We start from the raw sequence: 26,025 nt of genomic DNA, 5'->3' as shown, positions 1-26,025 counted from the left end.
CCGAAACATATGTAACCAAACAAATAAAACGGTAATAAAAAAATGAAACATGATATATATATATATATATATATATATATATATATATATAGCCTTCAAATTGGAACTTTAATGGTAACATTGTCAGGCCATATGCAGATCTCCTGACTACTGTGAAAACGAGGAAGATGAAGTAATACGGCCACATCACACGATCATCAGGTCTCACAAAGACAATCCTGCAAGGAACTTCAGGGGTGAGAGAGTGGACAGGGCTGATGCTATTTACCATGTTCAAGAAGGCAGATAATCAGGAGGGCTTAAGAAAACTGGTTGCCAGGTCATCTTTGGCAGCCCAACAGTCATGCAGTTCATCAGGCAGATGAAATGAGAAAGATATCGACATGCCAAGATCAATATGCTGTTTCTAAGAAAACAAAACTTTGCATTTAAAGACAATTCTGTGAATTTGAAGAACTTACCATTTGTGCAGATGTTTTTGGTTTCGTTTTAATATCTTTCACTTTTTCATTTGCTGAAAAAAAAAAAAAAAAAAGAATTTTATTAGAACATTTTGCTGAAGACAAATTGCCAGTTTTCATTTTTTTATGCAAAAAGTGTTTTATATTTATTTAGAGTCACAAATAAAATTGTTTTTATGCAAAAAGTGTTTTATATTTATTTAGAGTCACAAATAAAATTGTTTTTATGCAAAAAGTGTTTTATATTTATTTAGAATCACAAATAAAATTGTTTTTATGCAAAAAGTGTTTTATATTTATTTAGAATCACAAATAAAATTGTTTTTATGCAAAAAGTGTTTTATATTTATTTAGAGTCACAAATAAAATTGTTTTTATGCAAAAAGTGTTTTATATTTATTTAGAATCACAAATAAAATTGTTTTTATGCAAAAAGTGTTTTATATCTATTTAGAATCACAAATAAAATTGTTTTTCTTCTTTGAAACTGATGCAAAACAGTTTAAGTTCACACATAACACGAGTTTTAGTCTTAATATTTCTGAGATAAATGATTAACATATATAATTAATATAAATGATTAAGTATACATATATTCGACGGTTCTTATATTTTAGAATGTTCCAGTTTTTTGTTCATATTCTATTAGTAAGGCAAAATCCAGAATATTTAACAGTCGAAAACATATAAACACAAAGTACAAGCAACAAATCATTTATAACAAAGTAGAATTAAATTCTCTACCGACTGGTATACTTTTAATGTTGGAAAACTAAATTTTTTTTTAATTTAAGTACTAACAGGCTTAACCAGCTAAAGACATGCTGCAGCATAGAGGTCAACCATGAGGCTCCAACACTCATCTTTACAAAATATACAAAATAACTTTATATACATGTGCATGGGTGTAAAAAAATATAAAAATAATTATTTATAATTATTAGCTCCTTTAAGAAATCTTAAAGTTGAGCACTATTTGGGAACTGAAAAGGTGGCCAGCTGGCCATGTGCGATGTTCACGATTTCCAGTCGTTTGAACACTAATGATTGTCTTGACATTGTGCCCGTATTTGGCATTTATAGTTGTTAAATTTCCCTTAATTTTCGTGGCAGTTAGTGGTGGTTTGGAGGTAAAGGGAGTCAAAGGTGATTTTGTAGCGGAGTTCGAATCTCCCGACCAGAAGCAATCATCACTTCCTACACTGATGATTGCAAACATCTTCTGGAAGGTCCCAATTTATAACATTATATATTCTATTCTTAATGCTGCACTATTTTAAGTTATTATAAATTATATTTTTTACTAGAATATCTTGTCCTTTTCTTTTCCAGTTTTAACAACTAGTCCTTTACTTTTCCATGCTTAAGCTTAACCATATTACTTTTCATGCTCGCATTTTTCTGTTGTAATCCATATATTATAATATACATGTAAATTCCTTTTAAATAAAGCAATCGAATATTCTATGGTTGGGAAGTATATTGTGAAAAAACATCACATTACTTACAATCAACATATTTATTTCTAGTTTTCTCCTAAATTCAGAAAACTTTTTTGGAAAAGATTTGAAACTGGTGAAGCGAATGGAATCTTATATATATATATATATATATATATATATATATATATATATATATATATATATATATATATATATAATCTCCGGTTATTTTTATCTTTTAATATTTGTGCATGCCTAATTTATTTTGGGTGAAAAATGTCCTTTGATGTTTTCCTGAAAATCAGCTTCAAAACATTTCATTGCTAAATTTTACGTACGATTGAATATCAAAATTTATATTTCGAGGAAAAAACTCATTTGTTTTTTTTAAGTATTTTTTCGTCTTAATTCGAAAGAAATGTTCGTTTGTTTGTTTTTTTTTTTTTTTTTTTTTTTTTTTTTTTTTTTTTTTTTTACTCCAGAATGTCGCATATATGAAACTGCAGCAAAAGTTGCATGCAATTACAGAAATTAGAGAAAAAAAATTGTTTGATCGCAAATCTTCACTTTTGGGTCATTTAATGTTGAAAAGTAATATAATTAAGCTTAAACATGGAAAAGTAAAGGACTAGTTGTTAAAACTGGAAAAGAAAAGGACAAGATATTCTAGTAAAAAATATAATAAATTTATAATAACTTAAAATAGTGCAGCATTAAGAATTGAATATAGAATGTTATAAATTGGGGCCTTCCAGAAGTTGTTTGCAATCATCAGTGTAGGAAGTGAGGATTGTTTCTGGTCAGGAGATTCAAACAAAATACCTTTGACTTCCTTTACCTCCAAACCACCACTAACTGCCACGAAAATTAAGGGAAATTTAACAACTATGAATGCCAAATATGGGCTTAAATAAGGCTTAGATCAAAGCATAGTATCTGTTCTGTTGTCAGTTAATTTTTAATTTTTGCTTCAGGGATTACATTCTTTTTATTTTGTGTGTGTGGGTCAGATTGGACAAATAAAGTATCTCATGGCTAAGGAACGTCGTGTATCTATAGAGACATTAAGTGCACAGTTTGATATCAGCATAGGAACTGTACAGACAATTATTCACGAGAAGTTTGTCTCAATGCATCAGTTCACAATTCCATCCTTGTTACAGACTATTTGACTAAGATGGGCATCAAGACAGTTTCTCACCCTCCCTATTGTCAAGACCTTGCTCCCTGTGACTTTTGGTTATTCCTTATATTCAAGGAAAATCTTAGAGGCTGTCGTTATGAGACAATTAGGAAGATGAAAGAAGCTGTGACAAGGGTCATTGACACACTCATACAAGAGAACTTCCGTGGGGCCTTCCAGAAGTTGTTGGAATGGTACAACATGAATTGCAGCCAAAGGAGATTACTTCTCCAGAGATTCGAAGGGGACTAAAGTTTTATGTGTGTACTATCAATAAAATAGAGTTTTATGTGTGTACTATCAATAAAATAGAGTTTTATGTGTGTACTATCAATAAAATAGAGTTTTATGTGTGTACTATCAATAAAATAGAGTTTTATGTGTGTACTATCAATAAAATAGAGTTTTATGTGTGTACTATCAACAAAATAGAGTTTTATGTGTGTACTATCAATAAAATAGAGTTTTATGTGTGTACTATCAATAAAATAGAGTTTTATGTGTGTACTATCAATAAAATAGAGTAGAAATAGAATAAAATGCTCTTATGAAAATGCCTGGAAACTTATTGAAGGCACGTCGTATATACACCGCTGATCAAAAATTTAAGACCACTTAAAAGTCTTTAAAAATAAACCTTTTTTAAGGATATATTTTGAACTCTTCCAACTTAAGGTTATCAATACTACAATCTAAAAGGTTATGGAAGCAAAAAGCTACATTCCAAAATTTTATTTAAAAATTTGCAACTTTATTAAATTAGGCTTTTTACACATGATCAACATTATAAGACCAAGAGTATAAATTGTTAGATTTATGGTAATCCTAATGTTTTTAGTTCAGTTAGAGATTAGCAATCGCTGTGTAAAGGTGTTACCATGCCTAAAGCAAGAAAACTAACCGAAGTTGAGCTCTCTCGATTTCTAGGATCCCATAAGCAAGGTTTGTCACAGTGAGCGATAGCAGCTTAGGTAAATCACAGTAAAACTGTTATTTGCAACTTTCTAAAGAACACTGAGAATTATGGAAAAGCAAAATCCTTTGGTAGGTCCCACCAAATTTCTCCTGCATTTAGTAGAAGAATCAGATGGGTTGTTATGAATGACAAAGGACTTTCTTCTCGTCAAATGAAGGCAGTTACAGATGCTGATTGCAGTCCAATAACCATCAGACGATACTTACAACAAAAAGGAAAGATAAATAAAAAGCGTAAACAAATTCCTCGATTGCTTCCATAACACAAAGTGAACTGCTTAAGATATGGTCATGAATACCAAACCTGGGACGTTAAGAAAAGGAAAAAAGTTCTGTTTTCTGATGAGAAAAAATCAATTTAAATGGTCCTGATGGCTTCCAGCGATATTGGCATGACAAAAACATGCCTCTTGAAATTTTTTCTACACGTAATAGTGGTGGAGGGTTTGTAATGGTACGGGGTGCCTTTTCTTACAGAAGGATGATGGAGCTCCAGGTGATGCAAGGTCGTCAGACAGCAGCTGGTTATGTTAGCATGCTACAAAAAGCATCTTTGATGATGGAGGGTATCGTTTGTGTGGGGATGGATGGTTATTCCAACAGGATAATGCTGCAATCCACACTGCAAGACGAACCTTGAGTTTTCTACAAGAAAATGGAGTCCATCTCTTGGGACATCCTGCATGCTCACCGGACTTGAACCCAATTGAAAATGTTTGGGGATGGATGACAAGAGAGGTTTATTGAAATGGCAAACAATATTCAATAAAAAATGAACTTTGTGAAGCCATCTTCAGAAACTGGAGTAGGATCCCCCGCACTTTAATGGAAACCCTTATTTCTAGCATGTCCAAAAGAATTTTTGAAGTCATCAAAAGCAGTGGAGGTAGAACTCATTATTAAGTTTGATTGTTGAATGTTTTCATACACTTTTCATACACTTTTTGTATAATTAAATAGAATTTTTGTCTCTGGTCTTATAATTTGGATCATTCATAAGCCTAATTTAATAAAAATGCAAATTTAAAAAATAAAATTTTGGAATGTAGCTTTTTGTTTCCATAATCTTTTAGATTGTAGTATTGGTAACCTTAGGTCGGAAGAGTTTAAAATCTATCCTTTAAAAAAAATGTTCTTTTTTAAGGATTTTTAAGTGGTCTTCAATTTTTGATCAGCAGTGTATACAAGCAAAAAATTAAATAAAAATAGCATGCCCGGTCATAAAATACACATATTGTAATTCATGCAGATTTCGCATTTTTTAGTCAACCCTCTGTTGATCATATTATATTGTACCCAGTATATAGTGATTTTCAAAAGTTCAAAAGAAATTGCTGGCGCTACAAGATCAGGCTGTCTGAAGATATTGGCTTCCAAGACGAAATGCACCTAACATTGATGCTTTTTTGTTTTTCTACTTCCTTTTGCAAAACTTAATTATGTTCTGCAAAACCAAAAACAGAAACAACAATCCCCCTTTTCCTTCTTCCCGTTTCCCCTTTCTCTTTCGATCTCCCCCCACTTTCTGACTGATTTCTAAACTTAAAATGTACCAAACATTAATACTGTAACCTTTTTCCCTCTCTCATTGCACAACTCATTCATGTTCTGCAGGGCAGGGAACAAAAAACGATAAAATCCACTATAAAACAACCAAACCAAACACTACAAATTGGCGATTAAAGATAGAAAGAACTTGAAGAATAAAAACCTTCTACAAAATAACTGGATGCAACATGAATGCTATTTCCAAAATAACCGGATCTGGCATTAAATAACCTGAAAAGGGTTGATATGCGCAAAACCAAACCTAAAAAGAAAATGACCTGGGTGCCATCAGCAAAAATTGAAACCAAAACATATAACTCTTCAATCTTATTCATTACTATCTGTGCTAAGTCCATATGCATATAAAAACTTAAAAAATAACGTTGTTAAAGATATAAATGTATATTTGGGCATGCATAGAAGTAACATGTTTAGTCAAGTTACACCTGCCAAGTTACAATTTTTTTTACAATTTTTTTATTTTTATCGGCTAAAAACAAAATCGAATTTGTTCCACAAGTTCAAATCTAGTTTAAAATTTGTAGACCAAAAATTGATAGAGTGGTTTGATAGAGGTCGTTCCTCGCACAGACAGACATGCTTAGTTTTATATATATATCTATATATGTATGAATGTGTGTAAGGATACTTCCCAACCTATATACTCAACGAATCTTTGATCTACAAACTTGAAATTTGGTATATAGGGTATTCAGACATGTGGAAAATTTTTTAATCAGTTTTCATCTGGAAAAAAGGGTTGCTAAAGGATAAAAATTGAATAATTAGTATGTGAGGGGGTCATCGGATTTTTATCTGTTTGTCAATTGTTTCACAGATGTGTATGTGTGAATTGGTTCATTTGACAGATTCCTTATGTTAAGAATAAGTAAGTTTGAAAACACTTTTTAAATATCATGTCAAGTTAGCTTAATGGTTATCGTACTTGACTCAATGTCTTTAGGTTTTTGTTTCGATCTCAATTTGAGTATTGTTTTCATTAAAAGAAGTGAACTCTTCAAAAAAAAAAAAACCCCATAATACTCGCATGCACATGTCTCAGTTTCTGTATGAATCAAAATATAATATTTATGCATATTTTACGACCGGGCAACGCCGGGCGGCCTGCTGGTGTGTGTGTGTGTGTGTGTGTAAAAGAATTTACAAAAAATAAGCGTTGGAGTTTTCCTTACTGCCATTAAACATGAAAAACGTTTGATGCGTCATGCTTGATGGGATCAAAACAATTATCTGAAGGAAATTTGAAAGGTCGACGTTTGAGTTATTGGCTCTGCTCTTATTGTATTGAATGCTTCCCAAGACAAAAAAAAGGGGGGGAGGAATCCTCTCCTGCCTTATTGTCGTATCTGCACATGAAAAGGGTAGTGGGATTTAATCCAGACAGGAAATCCAGAATGAGTCCCTAAAGCAATTGGCTGTCAAAGCTGATCTACTTCTGGCAATCCCAATCTCATATTTTGCATTTCCTTCCATCTGATCGGCTTCAATGAGAGAGGGTTAGGGTCCCTGTTATCTGAACAACTCTGAGGATCTCCATAAACAATTGACGAAGCCATTACTCTGAAAAGGTCAATCAAGTTTGGTCATCTCGTGTGGTCAGAGCAAATTGCAGCAAATTCTACTCTTTAGCTCAACTGATTTTACGGTTCCGAATTTTTGCGATGAGAATTGATTATTCATATTATTTGGATTCTTCGGACTACTGTTCTCATTTTGAGCATTAGTTTCACAATATCTCAGTCGATGTAACCTCCGAAATTCCTCAGGTGTATCCTGTCGAATCTGTGAATCTTTCTGTCGAACAAGAACCCATGGCAAAGTGGATAGATTCACTTAGTAAAATTCAGTTGTAAAAGTTACACTTTTCTGAAGGTTGGAGGTTCAATCCTTATTACAGGAGACACCCAAAACTACAATTGTGAATTACTTAATACTTCTACCTAGTCATGGCTGATTGAACGAGAACATGTTTCTCCTGTGGATTAAATAAATGTTTCCATTTAAAATTCTGTGCAGATTCCCCAGTTCAACTGATAGATTCCCAAGTTTGACAAAATACACATGAACAAGTTCGGAGGGTACATCGGCCAAAACATTGTGAAGAAAATGCTTAAGATGAAAATAGTAATCTGAAGATTGACCAACAAAAAAACATCATGACTGACCTAATGGATACTATCCCAGACTATGGTATCAGTTATGCCAAGTTAAATTCAAACCGAATATGTAATAATACGTTTTTTTTTTCACTAATACTGCTGGGGAAAAGTATATCGTCAAGATACCATCTTTTCAAAAATTACCTCCTCCTTTGAGGACCCCTCCCCCAATTTTACAACATTTGCTGAGTTAACTTCTTTTATGACACTGCTTATACTAATATTGCTATTCTTTTGCTCTCTCATTCACCTATTCCCCTTCTCGCACAACTTCTCCTCTCATTTTCCCTTCTCAATCATCTAAATAACTCAATGTGCAAACAAGCAAGCAAGTAACATTATCAGAGTTTTAGTATTGAGTTTGCTACTTGGAATATTTGAAACACTTCATTCATAAATTTCTTCACAAGATAAAAGCTCTTGCATTTATTCACATAATAATTAGATAAATATTAACATTAACTTTTATAATTAGATAAATATTAACATTAACTTTTATAATTAGATAAATATTAACATTAACTTTTATAATTAGATAAATATTAACATTTATTTTTATAATTAGATAAATATTAACATTAACTTTTATAATTAGATAAATATTAACATTAACTTTTATAATTAGATAAATATTAACATTAACTTTTATAATTAGATAAATATTAACATTAACTTTTATAATTAGATAAATATTAACATTCACTTTTATAATTAGATAAATATTAACATTAACTTTTATAATTAGATAAATATTAACATTAACTTTTATAATTAGATAAATATTAACATTAACTTTTATAATTAGATAAATATTAACATTAACTTTTATAATTAGATAAATATTAACATTTATTTTTATAATTAGATAAATATTAACATTTATTTTTATAATTAGATAAATATTAACATTTATTTTTATAATTAGATAAATATTAACATTTACTTTTATAATTAGATAAATATTAACATTAACTTTTATAATTAGATAAATATTAACATTTATTTTTATAATTAGATAAATATTAACATTTACTTTTATAATTAGATAAATATTAACATTAACTTTTATAATTAGATAAATATTAACATTTATTTTTATAATTAGATAAATATTAACATTTATTTTTATAATTAGATAAATATTAACATTTATTTTTATAATTAGATAAATATTAACATTTATTTTTATAATTAGATAAATATTAACATTGATTTTTATAATTAGATAAATATTAACATTTATTTTTATAATTAGATAAATATTAACATTTATTTTTATAATTAGATAAATATTAACATTTATTTTTATAATTAGATAAATATTAACATTTATTTTTATAATTAGATAAATATTAACAATTATTTTTATAATTAAATAAGTATTAACATTTATTTTTATAATTAGATAAATATTAACATTAACTTTTATAATTAGATAAATATTAACATTTATTTTTATAATTAGATAAATATTAACATTTATTTTTATAATTAGATAAATATTAACATTTATTTTTATAATTAGATAAATATTAACATTTATTTTTATAATTAGATAAATATTAACATTTATTTTATAATTAGATAAATATTAACATTTATTTTTATAATTAGATAAATATTAACATTACCTTTTATAATTAGATAAATATTAACATTTATTTTTATAATTAGATAAATATTAGCATTTATTTTTATAATTAAATAAGTATTAAGATTAACTTTTATAATTAGATAAATATTAACATTTATTTTATAATTAGATAAATATTAACATTTATTTTATAATTAGATAGATATTAACATTTATTTTATAATTAGATAGATATTAACATTAACTTTTATAATTAGATAAATATTAACATTGATTTTTATAATTAGATAAATATTAACATTTATTTTATAATTAGATAGATATTAACATTTATTTTATAATTAGATAGATATTAACATTAACTTTTATAATTAGATAAATATTAACATTTATTTTATAATTAGATAGATATTAACATTTATTTTATAATTAGATAGATATTAACATTTATTTTATAATTAGATAAAAAATATTAACATTTATTTTATAATTAGATAGATATTAACATTTATTTTATAATTAAATAAATATTAACATTTATTTTATAATTAGATAGATATTAACATTTATTTTATAATTAAATAAATATTAACATTTATTTTATAATTAAATAAGTATTAACATTTATTTTATTATTAGATAAAAATTTAACATTTATTTTATAATTAGATAAATATTAAGGTTAATTTTTATAATTAGATAAATATTAACATTTATTTTATAATTAGATAAAAATTTAATATTTATTTTATAATTAGATAAATATTAACATTTATTTTATAATTAGATGAATATTAAGGTTAATTTTTATAATTAGATAAATATTAACCTCATCGTAATTTTGATACAAATGTATTCATCTTTTAAATATGACCGTAAAGGAATGAAAAGGAAAAAGAAATAAATTCCACTATAAACTGGCTACTCTGCATAAATATCCAAGTAAATGCAATAACATTAGCTACTGACAAAATTACTTTCATTCGATTAATTTTATCATTCAAATTCCTTTTCAAATAATATTTTATACATTTGTTCATTGTTTCTAACTTAGGCAAGGGAATGTTTCTGCTTTATCACTTCTCTTCCAAATAATTCTTTATTCTTTTGTTTTCTTATTTTCACCGACCTTAGTTTATTATTTTTAAAATGTTAATTTAAGCCGGTCTGACGTTGTCCAGGTTTCTAATGTTACGTGCATTATAATATTACACTTGGAATCTCTGATTTCATCGCCACCAAAAAAAAAAAAAGCTACGGCAAAAAGACCTTTGAATAACTATTTTATTCCTTGTTTTACTTAAAAGAAACAACATTAGGAACCTGAAAAATGCTGAATAAAAAACAAAACAAAATACTATGAAAAGAAACAAAGATGGCTACCGTTTTTCAATTTGGATATGAACAGCTGGTCTGTTGGTGAAACGATGTGGCAGTGGGGGGGGGAAGCCCCGTTTTCGTGGGTTGGATGCCATTGCAACAGAGAAAGGGGATAAATGGCATGTTTGGAGTGAACAGAAGAGAGAGATTGAGTAGGATGCTGGGACCCTAAGCGCATCCTAATGGATAGCCACACTTGGATGTGTAACGAGCCAGCATCCTGCATTCAGTTGCCGTAATTGGAAATCAAGTCGAGCCTGAACTCCGCATTAGGAAGGATCGCGCATGGGAATAATATGAAAGAGAACGGAATAAAACGCAGGAGAAATGCAAAACACAAAAAGGACATTTTTAATGTGTGTTCATTCGATTTGCCTGGTTAGTGATGAAAATTGCATTTCAGAATTATGGACAGACACTATTGATGCAAGGATGCTATTTAACACTTAAGCATGACAGACCAAACAAAATGCTATTTTAAGACCTATGCATGGCAGACCAAAGAAAATGATATTTCAAAACCTATGCATGACAGACCAAACAAAATACTGCTTCAAAATTAAGTTGGAACGAACAAAGAAAATTCTAATTCGAACTAAAGCATGGAAGATCGAATACAATACTATTTTCAACTGAAGCATGACAGAATAATTCTATTTCAAACTTAGTAACAGACAAAAGAAAATAGTATTTGAAACTTAAGCATGACAGACTATAGGAAATACGATTTCAAACCTAAGCATGACAAGACAAAAAAATCTCCATAACAAAATCTATGCATGACAAACCAAAAAAAATTCCATAACCAAACCTAAGCATGACAAACCAAAAAAAAAAATCCCTAACAAAACCTAAGCATGACAAACCAAAAAAAAAAATCCCTAACAAAACCTAAGCATGACAAACCATAAAAAATTCCATAACAAAACCTACGCATGACAAACCAAAAAAATCCATAACAAAACCTAAGCATGACAAACCATAAAAAATTCCATAAAAAAAACCTACGCATGACAAAAAAAAAAATTCCATAACAAATCTTAAGCATGACAAACAAAAAAATTCCATAATAAAACCTAAGCATGACAAACCAAAAAAAAAAATCCATAACAAAACCTTGAGCACTTTCACTTAAAATAAGAGTCGGACGGTTTAGCCCATATGCACAGACCATCATATAATGATTAGATCACTCTGATAGATGTTAGAAACATTTAAAAAAATAAAAAAAAAATAAATGTTTAAATTTCAAAAGTATTTCTCGCGGTTAACGGTGGCAGAATGGATTAGGTCCTTGCTAATGATGCCAGAGATGGCTTCTCTTGCCAGGTTCGGATCTATCGACCAGTGTTAATCGTGACACCCTGGACTGATGACTCCCAAAAGAATGAAACACTAGTGTATGTAGGTATTTAATAATTATTATAGTAAATAATCATATATATATATATATATTGTTTCAAATTGAAGCATGACGGATCAAAGAAAATGCTATTTCAAACTTAAGCATGAAATATTAAAGAAAATATCATATTTTAAAACTAAACATTAATCAGAAGTGCCTTTTCCAGGAATTCATCATCGAGCCCAAAAAATCAGCTGATGTGATATTGTAAACAAATACAGACGGAATTTATTAGTAGTTTTAAAAAATTTAGTCCACCAGGCAAATTATTCCTCATAATATATAATAATCAATAGAGGACTGATTCTATAATAATGCATACACTCTGCAATTTTAAATGTGTATATATATATATATATACATACTAGCAAAAGTACCCGTCGTTGACTGGGTTCAAAAACAGCCTACAGAAAATAGACTCTGGCTTTATGAAAGTATGATAGGTTATGAACAGAAAGAGTTGTAAAGAGATAGCTTCGAATTTGGGGGTATCAAAACCAAAGCAAAATATGATGAAAGTAAAAATAAAATAGATAAACCCCATAATTTATTATATCATACCTGTTCACACTGAAACACTTATCACAATATTCTGTGGATCTATATTAAAAAACCTTGTAAAACTTTGTGACATATTTACATTCTATGGAGGTCAGGTGCGAACGAACACCCCATAATTTTATTATACCATATTTCTTCAAACTGAAACATAATTATCAAAGTATACTTACGCAGATAGATATGAAAAGTCTTTATTAAAGTTTGTCCCTATTTCAATTCCATGAAGGCCAGGCGCGAACGCAGACCCCACAATTTTATTATACCATCCTTATTTAAGTTAAAACATACTTATCAAATGATTCTTATGTACATCTATATCAAAAACACTTGTAAAGGTTTTTTTAAATTTTTTTATTTTTTATTTCCATACTTTATGGACCAGGCACGAACGCAGACCTCACAATTTTAATGAACCACCGTTCTGCCAGATCAAACATACCCGTTCCTGTGTCTCGATACGTCTTTTATCATTATATGTAATCAGTTTTTGAAAATAGTCAACCATATAGGAGCCTATTCGTGACCAGACACACACACACACACACACACACACACACACACACACACACACACACACACACACACACATTCAGCTTTATATATATGTGTGTGTGTGTGTGTCTGTGTGTCTGTGTGTGAATAAATGCGAAATTCTGCAGATATTTACACATTCTAGGGAGTTTTTGGTAATTTAAAAGCACAAATAATCTTTATGAACGTGAAATATGATTTTAATATGATTCTTAAAACGCTTTATCAGCAGTCATTGCGCATTTTCATTTGTTATTTATCTATGTTATTTTATATTTCATTCGTTCTTTTAGATTTCATGGTTTGCAAATAGAAAGAGGGGAGAGTTATATTTTAAAATATAAAATTTAAAATGCAAGTGACCCTTTCTCGTTTTCTTCTTCCATGTAAAACCAGGAAATGAAAATTGACAAATGGTGTTCTAGTTGCAATAAAATTGAGAAAAATTGTATATATATATATATATATATATATATATATATATATATATATCAGTCTTAAACGTGTACGAATAGTGATATATGGAAGTGAAGAGTCGAGAACATGCGTTGAATAAATAGAAACGAGGATATGATGGATGTGTAATGCGAGACTCAAATACAGGTTTAAATCTGTTGAGCTCAAAAAGGAAGATCAAATCTGGATAGTATAAGATGCGTACAGAGCAGGAGACTTTTTTAGTATGGTCAAGTTGAAATAATGTATGAAAGTTCTTGAGTTAGTAGATGTAGAGCAGTTGAGGTAACAGGGTCAGTTGGCAGGGGAAAGCAAAAAAAAGCATGGGAGGAAGGAATAAAAATGAACTTGAGGAAAAGAAAGATAAAGATCTGGCCAGAGATGGGTTAGTTTGGAAGTCATTTTCTAAAAGTCATCTGATACATACTAGTATGCAAAACGAACGTTAAGGAAGATTAGAGCTAAATTCAAGTCACTAGGCTGCCATTTTTTTTTTCTTTTTGCTAGTATGTAGATATATGTATATAGCATAATCACGTTGACACACCAGTTCCCGCTGGATCACCAAAGTTAAGCAATGTTGAGCCTGGTCAGTACTAAATGGGTGACTATTTGGGACTTTCAGGTGCTGTATGTGCTCTCCGCTTATCTCGGCATTGTTTCCAGTCGTCCTGGTCTTCTCCTTGCCACTGGACCCAAACATGTCGATTCAGGAGAGGTGTGGTTAGGGATTGCACGCCTCTTGCCTCATAATTTCATGCGCAACTGCCCCTACAGGGGTATTATTTGTCTTTTGAGACTGAATGAAGGCATCGAGATATATATAAGAACTAGCAGGGAGACTCAGCGTTGCTCGGGATTGAATAATGATCAACGAATATTTCACAATTCCATATTTTTATTGTCATCGAAATCGGTAAAATCGACTATTTTTTAATCAAATCGATTGACTGTCTGCTCTAGTTGGGGACACATCGCAGTGCACCGGAAGGAAGCTTCACATGCCTCTATACAGTGACTTAGTCCACAATACATTGTATTCTACATTGCACTGCAGAGAACATACTGTTGATTTTATAAAATTATTTTTATAGATTATGGCTTGAATTAAAGTTGAAAATGTAAAAGTCAAGTATCATGGTTCAACTGTGTTCTAAAGAGAAACATTCATTTCGAGCATGCTCCTATCATATCAAAAAATTTATTGTTAATTGTATATGCTTGGCATTTCTGCTTATGCGGTGATAATGGTTTGAATTTAAGTCTAAAATGAAAAAAGTCAAGTATTATGGTTCAGTTGTGCTTTAAACAGAAACATTCATTTTGAATACACCCGTCACATCTAAGAACCTACTGTTGATTTCATGTGCCGGAACTTTCTGCTTGTGTGGTAATAACATTTTTCAAATGCACTTGTAATGTTAGGCTGTATCAGAAGTGTTAAATGTGGTCACAATCGCCTGTTCCTTCTTTCATCGGATTATTTTGATTATCAATACTTATCGAAGACATTCTGATATAAAACTTATCTAAAAACACTGCCAGATGGATAAAGTACATTTGCGTGATTTTTTTTAAATCGGCTCAGTCGTTCTCGAGTCCATAGGAAACGAACTCACACACAAACAAAATTCCTTTTATATAATAGTAGAGATAGAGATACGTGATTTTACATGACTTTTTAAAAAAAAAATTTTAATTTTTAAACATTTTTAAAAATCAAGTGTTTCACTTGAATCTCTAAAAATTTTTTTTTTCTAGAGAAAAATTAGGTGATTTGCATAATGAAGAGTGCTTCAGATTTTATTAACACAACGGTCACTTATGATCTAACTCTCACCTGAAAGTAACCTTTCCAAAATGAAAAACCAAAATGTTTTCATGTAACAGGCTTATGTACGGTCAGCATCCTATATCTTTACAAAACCTCTATTCACCGATGCATGAAGCATTGATGCCACATCAGAACAGTGTGGCACAATGGAGAGCGCCCCTTTTGAGGGCGCTGGGGGCTTCTATCTTAATGAACCTTATATCTAACTTGTCTGCACTTGTGGGGTGCAGATGTGTTAAGCAGGTGTTTGTGATTTTGAAAATATTCTGCCATGACTGAAGCCAAGAATGACAGTTTGTTTATAATATTGAACCAAGTAAAAACGATATATGACCTTAGAATTTGAAAGGTAAAACCCGAAAGAACTCATGGATATAAAAGCAAAACAATGTTTAAACGTTATGTATGAATGCCCCCCCCTCTCTCTCTCTCTCTCACTCCCTTTTTCTCTCTTTCTTCATTGAAAGAGAGAAATATAATTCTATTGTTTTAAAACAGTTGAAGCTTGCACCCCATACGCACAGGATACAATAGTTTGGTGTGCATGCAATGGGTCGACTAAATATGCTTCCTACTTGTTAAATGTTAATTAAATTATATATTTTTTTATAAAAATGCATTTGTTCACTATTTTTGTACAAGTGTTCGATTCTAGTCTGCGGTTCCTCCCATTAATGCAACGATGAAAAGATGCCTGTAACGACGCAATGAAGACACAAGAAGCGATCCATGCCAGCCAGTTATAGCCGACGACATATTGACCCATTGTGTTGCTGTTTCCGTGTGCCTATCGTTGGATATCATTTATTCCCTCGAAGAGCTGGTTGCATTCCCAGGACGTTCCTCAACCAAGTTACTCTCCCCAGGAAGCAATAGTGACATAACTGGTGCATCTACCACTTGTCTCTCCCTCTTAGACAAGGCCCAAAAAAGAGTCTCAAGTCTAACCCGATCCCGTATTATTAACTAGGCTCCAACCCCTGTTCTACTGCTGCAATGTTGCATCCCTGTCTCTGTGTTACAAATATTTTAATGGAATGTACTCTGATGAACTCATTGCACTTGTACCCCCCTTGACATACATATCCCCAAACAAACCCGTTTAGAAGCAAAATCTCACACCTTCACTGTATAGCTCCCTAGATGCCAAAAAGCCTTCTACTCTAATAGCTTTTTTCTCTTGGACTACTAGACTTTGGAATTCCCTCCTTGTTTCCTACTTCCCTGAGTGTACTGACATGCAGAAGTTTAAATGCAATGTGATAAAGACATTTCGCTCGTTTCCATAGATAGTTCCCTATAAACACGATCTCAAATACTAGCCCCTTATGTCCCAAGTGGCAATATGTCTTATTTGAGGTCAAAACACAAAAAAAAAAAAAGAAAAAGAAAAAAGAAAAAGAAAAAAGAAGAAGAAAGTCTTGGAGAATGTTAGTAACAATCAGAATCATCTTTTATCTATTGTAAACATACATCTTCTGGCTCATCCTCTGGACACATCCTCAGTGACATTCCTGGCATCATCAGGAAGAGAGGTCAACCAACATCACACTTTCTCCTCCTGAGGCCAACTTGTTTATTAATTTTGTTTTAGGCACACCACTCTTATTTGTTGCCACGTTTCGAAGTCAGAAAGAGAAGGCATTTAACCAGTTGATTAATGGTAAAAAGGTGATATTTGAAGAAGTGGGGAGGGGTGCAGTTTTACGATTGGTTTTTGGCTGAGGAATGAAGCAAATAATATTTGTTAGCTGTCAGCAAGTCCCTGGGAGACATGTAGTGTGACTGCGAAAACGGAAGTAGTCACAGAGGTGATTCCTTTCAAAGTCATAACTTTATGAGTAGATGGAACTGTTGTTTGATCTGTCTTGGGGTGGGGCTGGTCAGCAAATAGGGGGCTCCCTGAAGATTTTGGCGGTTCAGGAAAAGATAACTTTGATTTGTTGGGGGTGAGTCACCGAGAAAGATTCAGAAATTAAGAATAAATGGATAAACAGAGCAAAAAAGGTATGTGTATAAGAGGGGGGAAATGGAAAGAAGAGAACGATGAAAAGAAAACTTGAAACAAAAGTGTTGGGTGTGAGGAAATAAAATTTTAAGAGAAAGACGGAAATAAATAAAATTAGGTATAGAAGAAAAGAGAAACAGAGTGAAAGTGAAAGAGTGAGGAGGAAGAAAGGGGGCGTAGAAGAGATAATGTAAGAAAGAGTAAAAGAGAAATGAGTTTGGTTAACACAGAGAAAATATAAAAAGAAAAAAGAAAAAGGAAAAATTCGAGAGAAAGAAAGAGAGAATAAGTACGAATTGTGTAAAGAAAGTGAAAAAAAAGATGGAATGAAACACGAAGTGTATTCTGCAGGAGAAAATGTCCATTCAATCTGAACGTTCTGTGGTAAAAATGTTATTTAAACCCCACGAAAATTTTATTTAAAATTTAGTTGTAAGAAAGTGGCGAAAAGGCTATTTTAAACTTAATTATGACAGAATAACGAAAACTTATTTTAAACTTAATTATGACAGAATAACGAAAAGCTATTTTAAACTTAATTATGGCAGAGAAACAAAAGGTGTTTTTAAACTTCTTAGGTATGATAGAGTGATGAAAATGTTATTTCAAACATACATGTGAAAGATCAACTGAAATTTTATTTCAAAATTAATCGTGACTGATTTATGAACGGGCAGAGATTTTGTAGAGATGATAGGACACATCTAGAATTGGGTGTGTCTGTTCAACGTATATGTTTTTCTTTTTTTAACTTAAGTATTACTGACCAACAAAAATGCTAGTTGAAACTCAAGTGTGACAGACCAACGAAAATATTATTGCAAGCAAAAGTGTGACAGACATATGAAAATGTTTTTCCAAACTTAAGTGTGACAGAGATTTTTATAGAAATACTTGGACGTAACTAAAAAAAAACGTGCGCTCTTTCAACGCGCTTAGTGATTAAAACTACAGCACGTACAACCAAGAGAAAGCCAATCATAAGATTCCATCACAGTCTAAAAAAAAATTGACTGGAACCCAATTGAAGACTTTCAGATAAACTGACAATTTGGAAAGTTTTTTTTTTTTTTTTTCTTCAAAATTGCTGTCATTTTTATTATGCAGTTCCTACAAACCTTTTTTATTTTTTCTGTTCCACTCATTAACTGCCGCACACACTTTTGTTAAACTACGAATAACAGGGGGTGATATGTGAAAAAAAAAATATAGGTGAAGATATTTTAGAGATATAACAAATATGACACATGCAACCCTAAAAAAATCAAACAAAAGAAAAATAACAAAACAAATCATTCATCTGCAAAGACGTATTATCTTCATCACTAGTTTTTTTTTAACAGGCAAAAGTTATAGCGCGTTGACTTAAAATGAGTGATTTATGCCAAATTGATGGTTGAATATGGCTGAATTTGTGCACATTTTTGCATTAAATGCTAATCCTTATTAATCAGTATTAATCCTTAATTGGCCATCAAACGAAAACCATAATATTTAATTCGCTGCACCTCATTATAACAAATGTCCATACAAAATTTCAGCCAGATCAGCTCAGTAGTTTCAGTAGAAAAGTGGAAGAAACAGACAGACAAAAATATTGAGAAATATTATATATATAATATTCTGCTTGTTCCCTTCTTAGTTAGTCTGTACGTTACGTTTTGAGAAGGACAAATACAATTTTGAGGGCCAAACTGCTTTAAAAAAAATGCCAAATTTGCGAAATCTAGCTTTAAAAATCCAATCTGGCAAGCTTGGACAAGAATATGAGTGTGACCTCCTTTTGATGTAGCCTCATTTTCGAATATCATAACAATATATGATTATTTTAATGATGTGAAAAAGGAACTCGTAGTAACTTAAACCTTCAGTGGTTCTTCACCAAAGAAGTCAGTGAAACGTTACATAAACAAAAAAGAAACATTAAAACGAAACAGGGTAAAAAAAAAAAGGAACACTGTCTGTCAAAAGATGCTGGACTGAAGGAGTAAAATAAAGATTATCTTTTACAATGTGATTTTATTATTTGTATTGAACTATGTAGCACAATAGTAATTTCTGATTATTTATTAGTACTTATTAACTTATCTCATTTGGGTTGGTTTGATATTTAAAATACAATGGACATTATTTTCATAGAAATGTTAATAAGCTTATATTTGCATTGTTTTACGCTGTATAGAAAAATATGAATTTAACAAAACATTTTTGTTGATTCAATATATTTCTCATTTCGTGGAATTTCCACAGATCCTTTTTTACTGCTAATTTACCTCAAACAAGGCACAGTGTCACTTAGATGGAAGAGGCTGCTATTTTGGACCAAATTTGCAGGGACACAATGTAGGGAGTTGAGCAGTAAGATGTCTGTTCACATTACACTTGAACTTATGCATGTCAGTAAAGTCAAAGAAGCAGGGACCCGGGAGGGAATTCAAACGTCTGGCAGTTTGAGAGAAAAAAACTATTAGAGTAGAAGGCTTTCCAGCACCTAGGGATCTCTACTGTGAAGGGGTGTGATTTTGCTGCTTGTTGGGTTAGTCGAGGGGGTACAAGTGCTTGGAGTTTGTCTGTACACATTCCATTACAGTATTTATAAAACAGGCACAAGGATGCAACATTTCGTCAAAGGTTTCTTGTAATCAAAATTAATACTCTTCGCCTTGCTGATAAAAAATCACGTAATTTAGTGAATCAATAATTTCCGTTGCCATCAATATAATCTCAATTAGAAATAATAAATACGAAATCTGCTTGAATTCAAATATATTTAAGCATATTTTACAACCAGGCAACGCCGGCTGCCTTCGCTAGTTATTGTATACAGGATTGACTCTTAAACTAATTAACCGATCATTATGAATTTTGAAACACAACTGTTAGGTGTAAAAGGTCCAAATGTGAACTATATTTAGTTTAATTTACTTTAATGAAAAGTGAGTAAAATAAAAAGGGGTGAAAGCCCTTTGAGAAAATTCAGATAAAATTCCAATTTTTTCAAAATTTTAACAATAGACATTAGACATCAATAAATATTTTCTAAATTTCAATTTCTTTGAAGTTTATTAAATGTTTTTTAGGAGCATAATATGTGCACGACTTTTCATTTGAAAATTCAAACACATTAGATTTGCATTAAATCTAATGTAACATTGTTCAGGAACCAACACGTTGTTGCCTCAGTCGCAAAGCCGACAAAGAATAGAAAAGAACTTCAACTTTTTTTGTTGTACAATAACATTTATTTCCCCATTCTCTCGTGACCGCTTTGACATCCTTCATGTGACCTCAGCACAAAGTCATAAATCACCTCAGTTCTCATCAGAATTCCTTCACAAGAGAAGCTGCCTCAGAAAAAGACAATGGTCATGCTGTGATCTACGGCAACACTTCAAATAGTATTAATGATCAATATCTTTCTATTTCTTTTTCTCTTTCAACCCGGAGCGTGTTGTGCAATGGGAGAAAAGGTGACATTACTTTTAATCAGTGATGGGACGATCCCAATATTTTTCTGATTCCAATACAATTCCCGATTTCATACTAAATTTCCAATTCTGATATGATTACCGAGTACAATTATTTATAAATCTCTAAATATTTAACTACAAAATGGTCATTTTATCCCGATTATTGTAAAAACAGATCTTAAATTTGCACATATTTTCTCAAACTTAAAAACACATTAGTGAGGCATAATCTATAGATTTTAGTTTTACTGGTAGTTTAAAATTGTTTAAAATAGTTTAAAATTGTTTAAAATAGTTTAAAATTGTTTAAAATAGTTTAAAATAGTTTAAAATTGTTTAAAATAGTTTAAAATTGTTTAAAATAGTTTAAAATAGTTTAAAATAGTTTAAAATAGTTTAAAATTGTTTAAAATAGTTTAAAATTGTTTAAAATAGTTTAAAATTGTTTAAAATAGTTTAAAATAGTTTAAAATTGTTTAAAATAGTTTAAAATTGTTTAAAATAGTTTAAAATAGTTTAAAATAGTTTAAAATTGTTTAAAATAGTTTAAAATAGTTTAAAATTGTTTAAAATAGTTTAAAATTGTTTAAAATAGTTTAAAATAGTTTAAAATAGTTTAAAATTGTTTAAAATAGTTTAAAATTGTTTAAAATTGTTTAAAATAGTTTAAAATGGTTTAAAATGGTTTAAAATTGTTTAAAATTGTTTAAAATAGTTTAAAATTGTTTAAAATAGTTTAAAATAGTTTAAAATTGTTTAAAATAGTTTAAAATAGTTTAAAATGGTTTAAAATGGTTTAAAATAGTTTAAAATTGTTTAAAATGGTTTAAAATGGTTTAAAATTGTTTAAAATTGTTTAAAATGGTTTAAAATTGTTTAAAATTGTTTAAAATAGTTTAAAATTGTTTAAAATAGTTTAAAATTGTTTAAAATAGTTTAAAATAGTTTAAAATTGTTTAAAATAGTTTAAAATAAATAAATAATATTCATTATTTTATTATTACTCCCAGCAGTGGAATATTTTGTTTTTAAAAATATCTAATAAAAAAAAGATAATTAAAGTTTTTGATATTCAAAAATAGGCACAATTTTTTTCCGTTTCTAATGCCCCAAAAAGTTCCGATTTTTCTGATTCCCAATTCTAATTCCAATTAATCGTCCCAACATTACTTTAAAAACATTTAAAACCAAGCTTCCCTTCTTTCACCTCCAATGCTCATTTGCCCAAATTGGAATCTCCTACTTTGATAAGCTTCTAGGGCTAACGTTCATTCCAGCCCTCAAATGGAAGACTTTCATAAAATCTGTTGCTAAAGTTGCTAGAAAAAAATGATTGGATCATTCAACTGCCTCAGAAAATAAATATTTTCTAAACTTTAGTTTCTTTGAAGTATATTGAAAGGTTTTTAGGGGCATAATCTGTGCACGACTTCTCATTTGAAAATTTGAGCACTTCAGATTTACATTAAATCTGATACCCAGTCATTAGGCACCAATTAAGCAAGATTCCATGAATTTCAATTTTTTCTTAAAAACCCTTAAGCTCAAGCCTTCAATTTTAGACCTTTTCTTGAATCAAAGTCATGTGACAGACTTTGATCAAAATTAGAACAAGGATCCTAACGTAAAAGTTTTTCACAGTTTTTCGCAAAGAGACATAAAACTGGTACAAAACAGTTATGTTCAGGATTGGCTTTACCCGTCCTGTGACGGATATTCTTCCAGTTATCATATATGAATGTGCGTGCTTTAAGACAACCGTCTGATGAATGCTGCTGATATCAAGCGGCTTTTATTCCGCTTTTTGTTCCTATGAGTCAGTTCTCAGTTGCAATGTTTGGTTTTATTGTTCCGGTTTCATTTTCTATCACAGCCATGACTCAGTCATACATCCACCCCATACCCTTGGTATTAATTATCACCAATGCTTCAAAATTGTTTGATATGCAATCACCCCACTCTGATATCCCCATGTATACATGCAACGAGTACACCCCTGCCTTTCTAATGTCAACTTAATAAGCCCAAGCCTCCTCCATGCATCTCCATTGGTCAGGGTTTTATGGATTGGTCGCTTTTCAAAGCAACACTTCCACAAGGGAGTTAATCTGGATCAACTCTTTTTTTTTTTTTTCTTTTTTTTTTCTTTGTGTGTGTGTGTGTGTGTGTGTGTGTGTGTGTGTGTGTGTGTGTGCGTGCGCGTGTTAACTGATATCATTGGTAAGTCTAGAGCAAGCAACAAAACGATCAATATTTACAGAGCATATGAACGATTCCCAGTGATTTTGGGATTTGGGTTTGATTTCCATCAAAAAATGGATATATTACTTTAATGTGTATATAATTCTAAAACTTGTTTGGATGAGTGTTTGCACATTGAATGCGTTTGAGAGGAAGCGGAAGGAGGGGGTGAATGAAATGAGGTGAGGGAAAACGGAGGGTGAATAAGATGAGAAAAGGTGGGAGGAGAAGGTGAATGAGACTAGAAGTGAAGAGGGAGAGGGTGAATAAGAAGTTGTGGAAGGAGGGGGTCAATAATACAAGAGGTGGTAGGAGGAGGGAATAAATGAGCCGAGAAGTAGGGGAGAAGAGAAGGTTAGATAAGAATTTGTGAGCGAAAGAGGCAAATGAGATCAGAAGTGGTAACAAGAAAGGGGGCAAATTAGTAGTGGAAGGAGGGGGAAAATTACATGAGAAGTAGTGGAAGGAGGGGGCAAATTACATGAGAAGTAGTGGAAGGAGGGGGCAAATTACATGAGAAGTAGTGGAAGGAGGGGGCAAATTACATGAGAAGTAGTGAAAGGAGGGGGCAAATTACATAAGAAGTAATGGAAGGAGGGGACAAATCACATGAGAAGTAGTGGAAGGAGGGGCAAATAAGAAGAAGTGGGAGAAACGGGCCAACCAGATGAGAAGTGATGGGATAAGGTGGCATATGAAATGAAAAATGGTGGTAGGAGGGGGTAAAAGGTGAGAAATGGTAGAAGGATGCGGTAAATGAGACGAGAAATTGTGAGAGAAGGGGGCAAATGAAATGAGAAGTTGTGTGATGGCAGAAGAGGGAAAATGAGATAAGAAGGGATAAGAGAAGGAGGTGAATTAGATGAGAAGTTGGGTGAGGAAGTTGTGTATTAAAAATATAAATCTCATTATCTGAAGATCATGAATTCGATCATTGCACAAAAGGATTTGAACTCAAAATGATTGATTCCATAATCCACACGAGTATCCATTAAGCTAATCATATACACTCAGTATAAGTGAATAATAATCCAAAACGTTGTCATCATCATCAGTTTAACATTGGTTATATGCTGGCATGTATTGGATGACTTTTAGAAATTCATTTCCAAACTAAGCTATTACTGCTTTGAATTTTTTTAGATGAGGGCTTATTGTATTACTTGTTTTGATCAAACTATTGTTCTCATCTTGAGTGTTATTTGTGCAACATTTCAGGTGATATAGCCTTCGACCTTCGTCAGGCATATTGGTAGTCATCTTGGAAAAGAAAAGAGAAAAGTTATTGCCTCTGTAGATTGTTTTGTATTCTTGGAGTTGTTTTTTGTTTTTTCACCGTCTTTACATATGTCTGAAAAATAATTTTATTAGAATTACCCCCCTTTGTTAACCAAATATTTTTCCATACATACGACAAAAAAAAAAAAAAACTTCAAGAATACAAAACATCTACGGAACAAGTAACTTTTCTTTCTTTTCCAAGATGGCAACCAACATGCCTGATGAAGGTCAAAGACTACATCGACCGAAACGTTGCACAAATAACACTCAAGATGAGAACAATAATCTGATTAAAGCAAGTAATATAAGCTTTTACTGTTCAAGTCTTTCCTTATTCCTCTTTCTTTCAAATCCATCCTTATCAATTCCTCCCAATTAACCTTGCTGCCCAAACTGCTCCACATCTATTAACTAAAGCACTCTTATCAATTCTTTCAATATGACCAAACCAACAAAGTCTCCTGTTCTGCATACATTTTCCTATATTGTTCAGAATTAATCTTCCTCTATGGTCATCAGATCTAAGCTTGTCTTAAACACTCACATTGCACATTTATCTTATTATTCCTAACTTGGATGATGAAATAAGAACAATATACTCTCGTGGATTAAATAAAAAGGTTCAGTTCAAAGTTTTGCATAGATTATTGAGTTCAACATAAATATTCCAGAAAGGTTGGAGGTTACATCGGCCGAAACGTTGGGAAAATAACATTCAAAATGAAAATAATAGTCTGAATAATCCAAATCATAAACAACTTTCTTTCAGTAAAAAAAAGTTTCGTTTGTATTATTTGGAAGACTATTCCTATCCTGAGTGTTATTCGCACAATGTTTCGGTTGATGTAACCTCCGACCTTCTTCAGATGTATCTTATTGAACTCTGGAATCTTTCTGTTGAACTCGGAAATCTGCACGAAAGGAACATTTTATTTAATTCATGGGGATAGCATGCTCTCGTTCTGTCAGCCATAACTGGGTGGAAATTCTAAGCAATTGGCAATTGTATTTTGAGTGTCACCCGCACTGAGGATTGAACCCTCAACCTCCAAAAGAGTGTAACTTTACAACTTATTTTTACTAATTTTTTGACTTAATACTTATTATGTATCATTATTACAACACTTTATAATGCCTATATATATATATATATATATATGTATATATATATATGCAGATAATGATGTTATAATCATTAGATCACTCTCGTTGTCAATTTCAACTGTATTTCTCACGATTAACGTTGGCTGCGCGGTTTGTTCCTTGCTAATAGAGTCAGAGATGGCTTCGTGGCTGGGTTTGCATCTCCCAACTGGTTGTAATCATAACTCCCTGCACTGATGATTCTCGAGAGGATAAAACACTAGTGTCTGTAGGTATTAAAATAATTATATTAATGATTATATATAATATATTATTATTATTATTATTATTATTATTATTATTATTATTATTATTATTATTTATAATTAATG

General features: G+C 31.0%; 1 protein-coding gene across 35 annotated transcripts in view; it reads right to left on the bottom strand.

The window, feature by feature from the left end:
• LOC145241300 (neuron navigator 2-like) overlaps window positions 1–26,025 on the bottom strand; it is a 1,908,016-nt gene that overhangs the window by 1,419,842 nt on the left and 462,149 nt on the right. For all 35 annotated transcript variants that reach the window (XM_080104060.1, XM_080104067.1, XM_080104051.1 and 32 more), the window contains exon 3: window positions 462–514. In XM_080104060.1, the coding sequence (XP_079960186.1) occupies window positions 462–514 (53 nt within the window). The remainder of the gene's footprint in view (window positions 1–461; window positions 515–26,025) is intronic.

This window comes from Euprymna scolopes, chromosome 20 (assembly GCF_053919585.1).
Source record: "Euprymna scolopes isolate OS-2025 chromosome 20, ASM5391958v1, whole genome shotgun sequence".
Classification (NCBI taxonomy): Eukaryota; Metazoa; Mollusca; class Cephalopoda; order Sepiida; family Sepiolidae; genus Euprymna; species Euprymna scolopes.
Note: the sequence above shows the minus strand (reverse complement) of the source record. Positions and strands in the feature narration are given on the sequence as shown.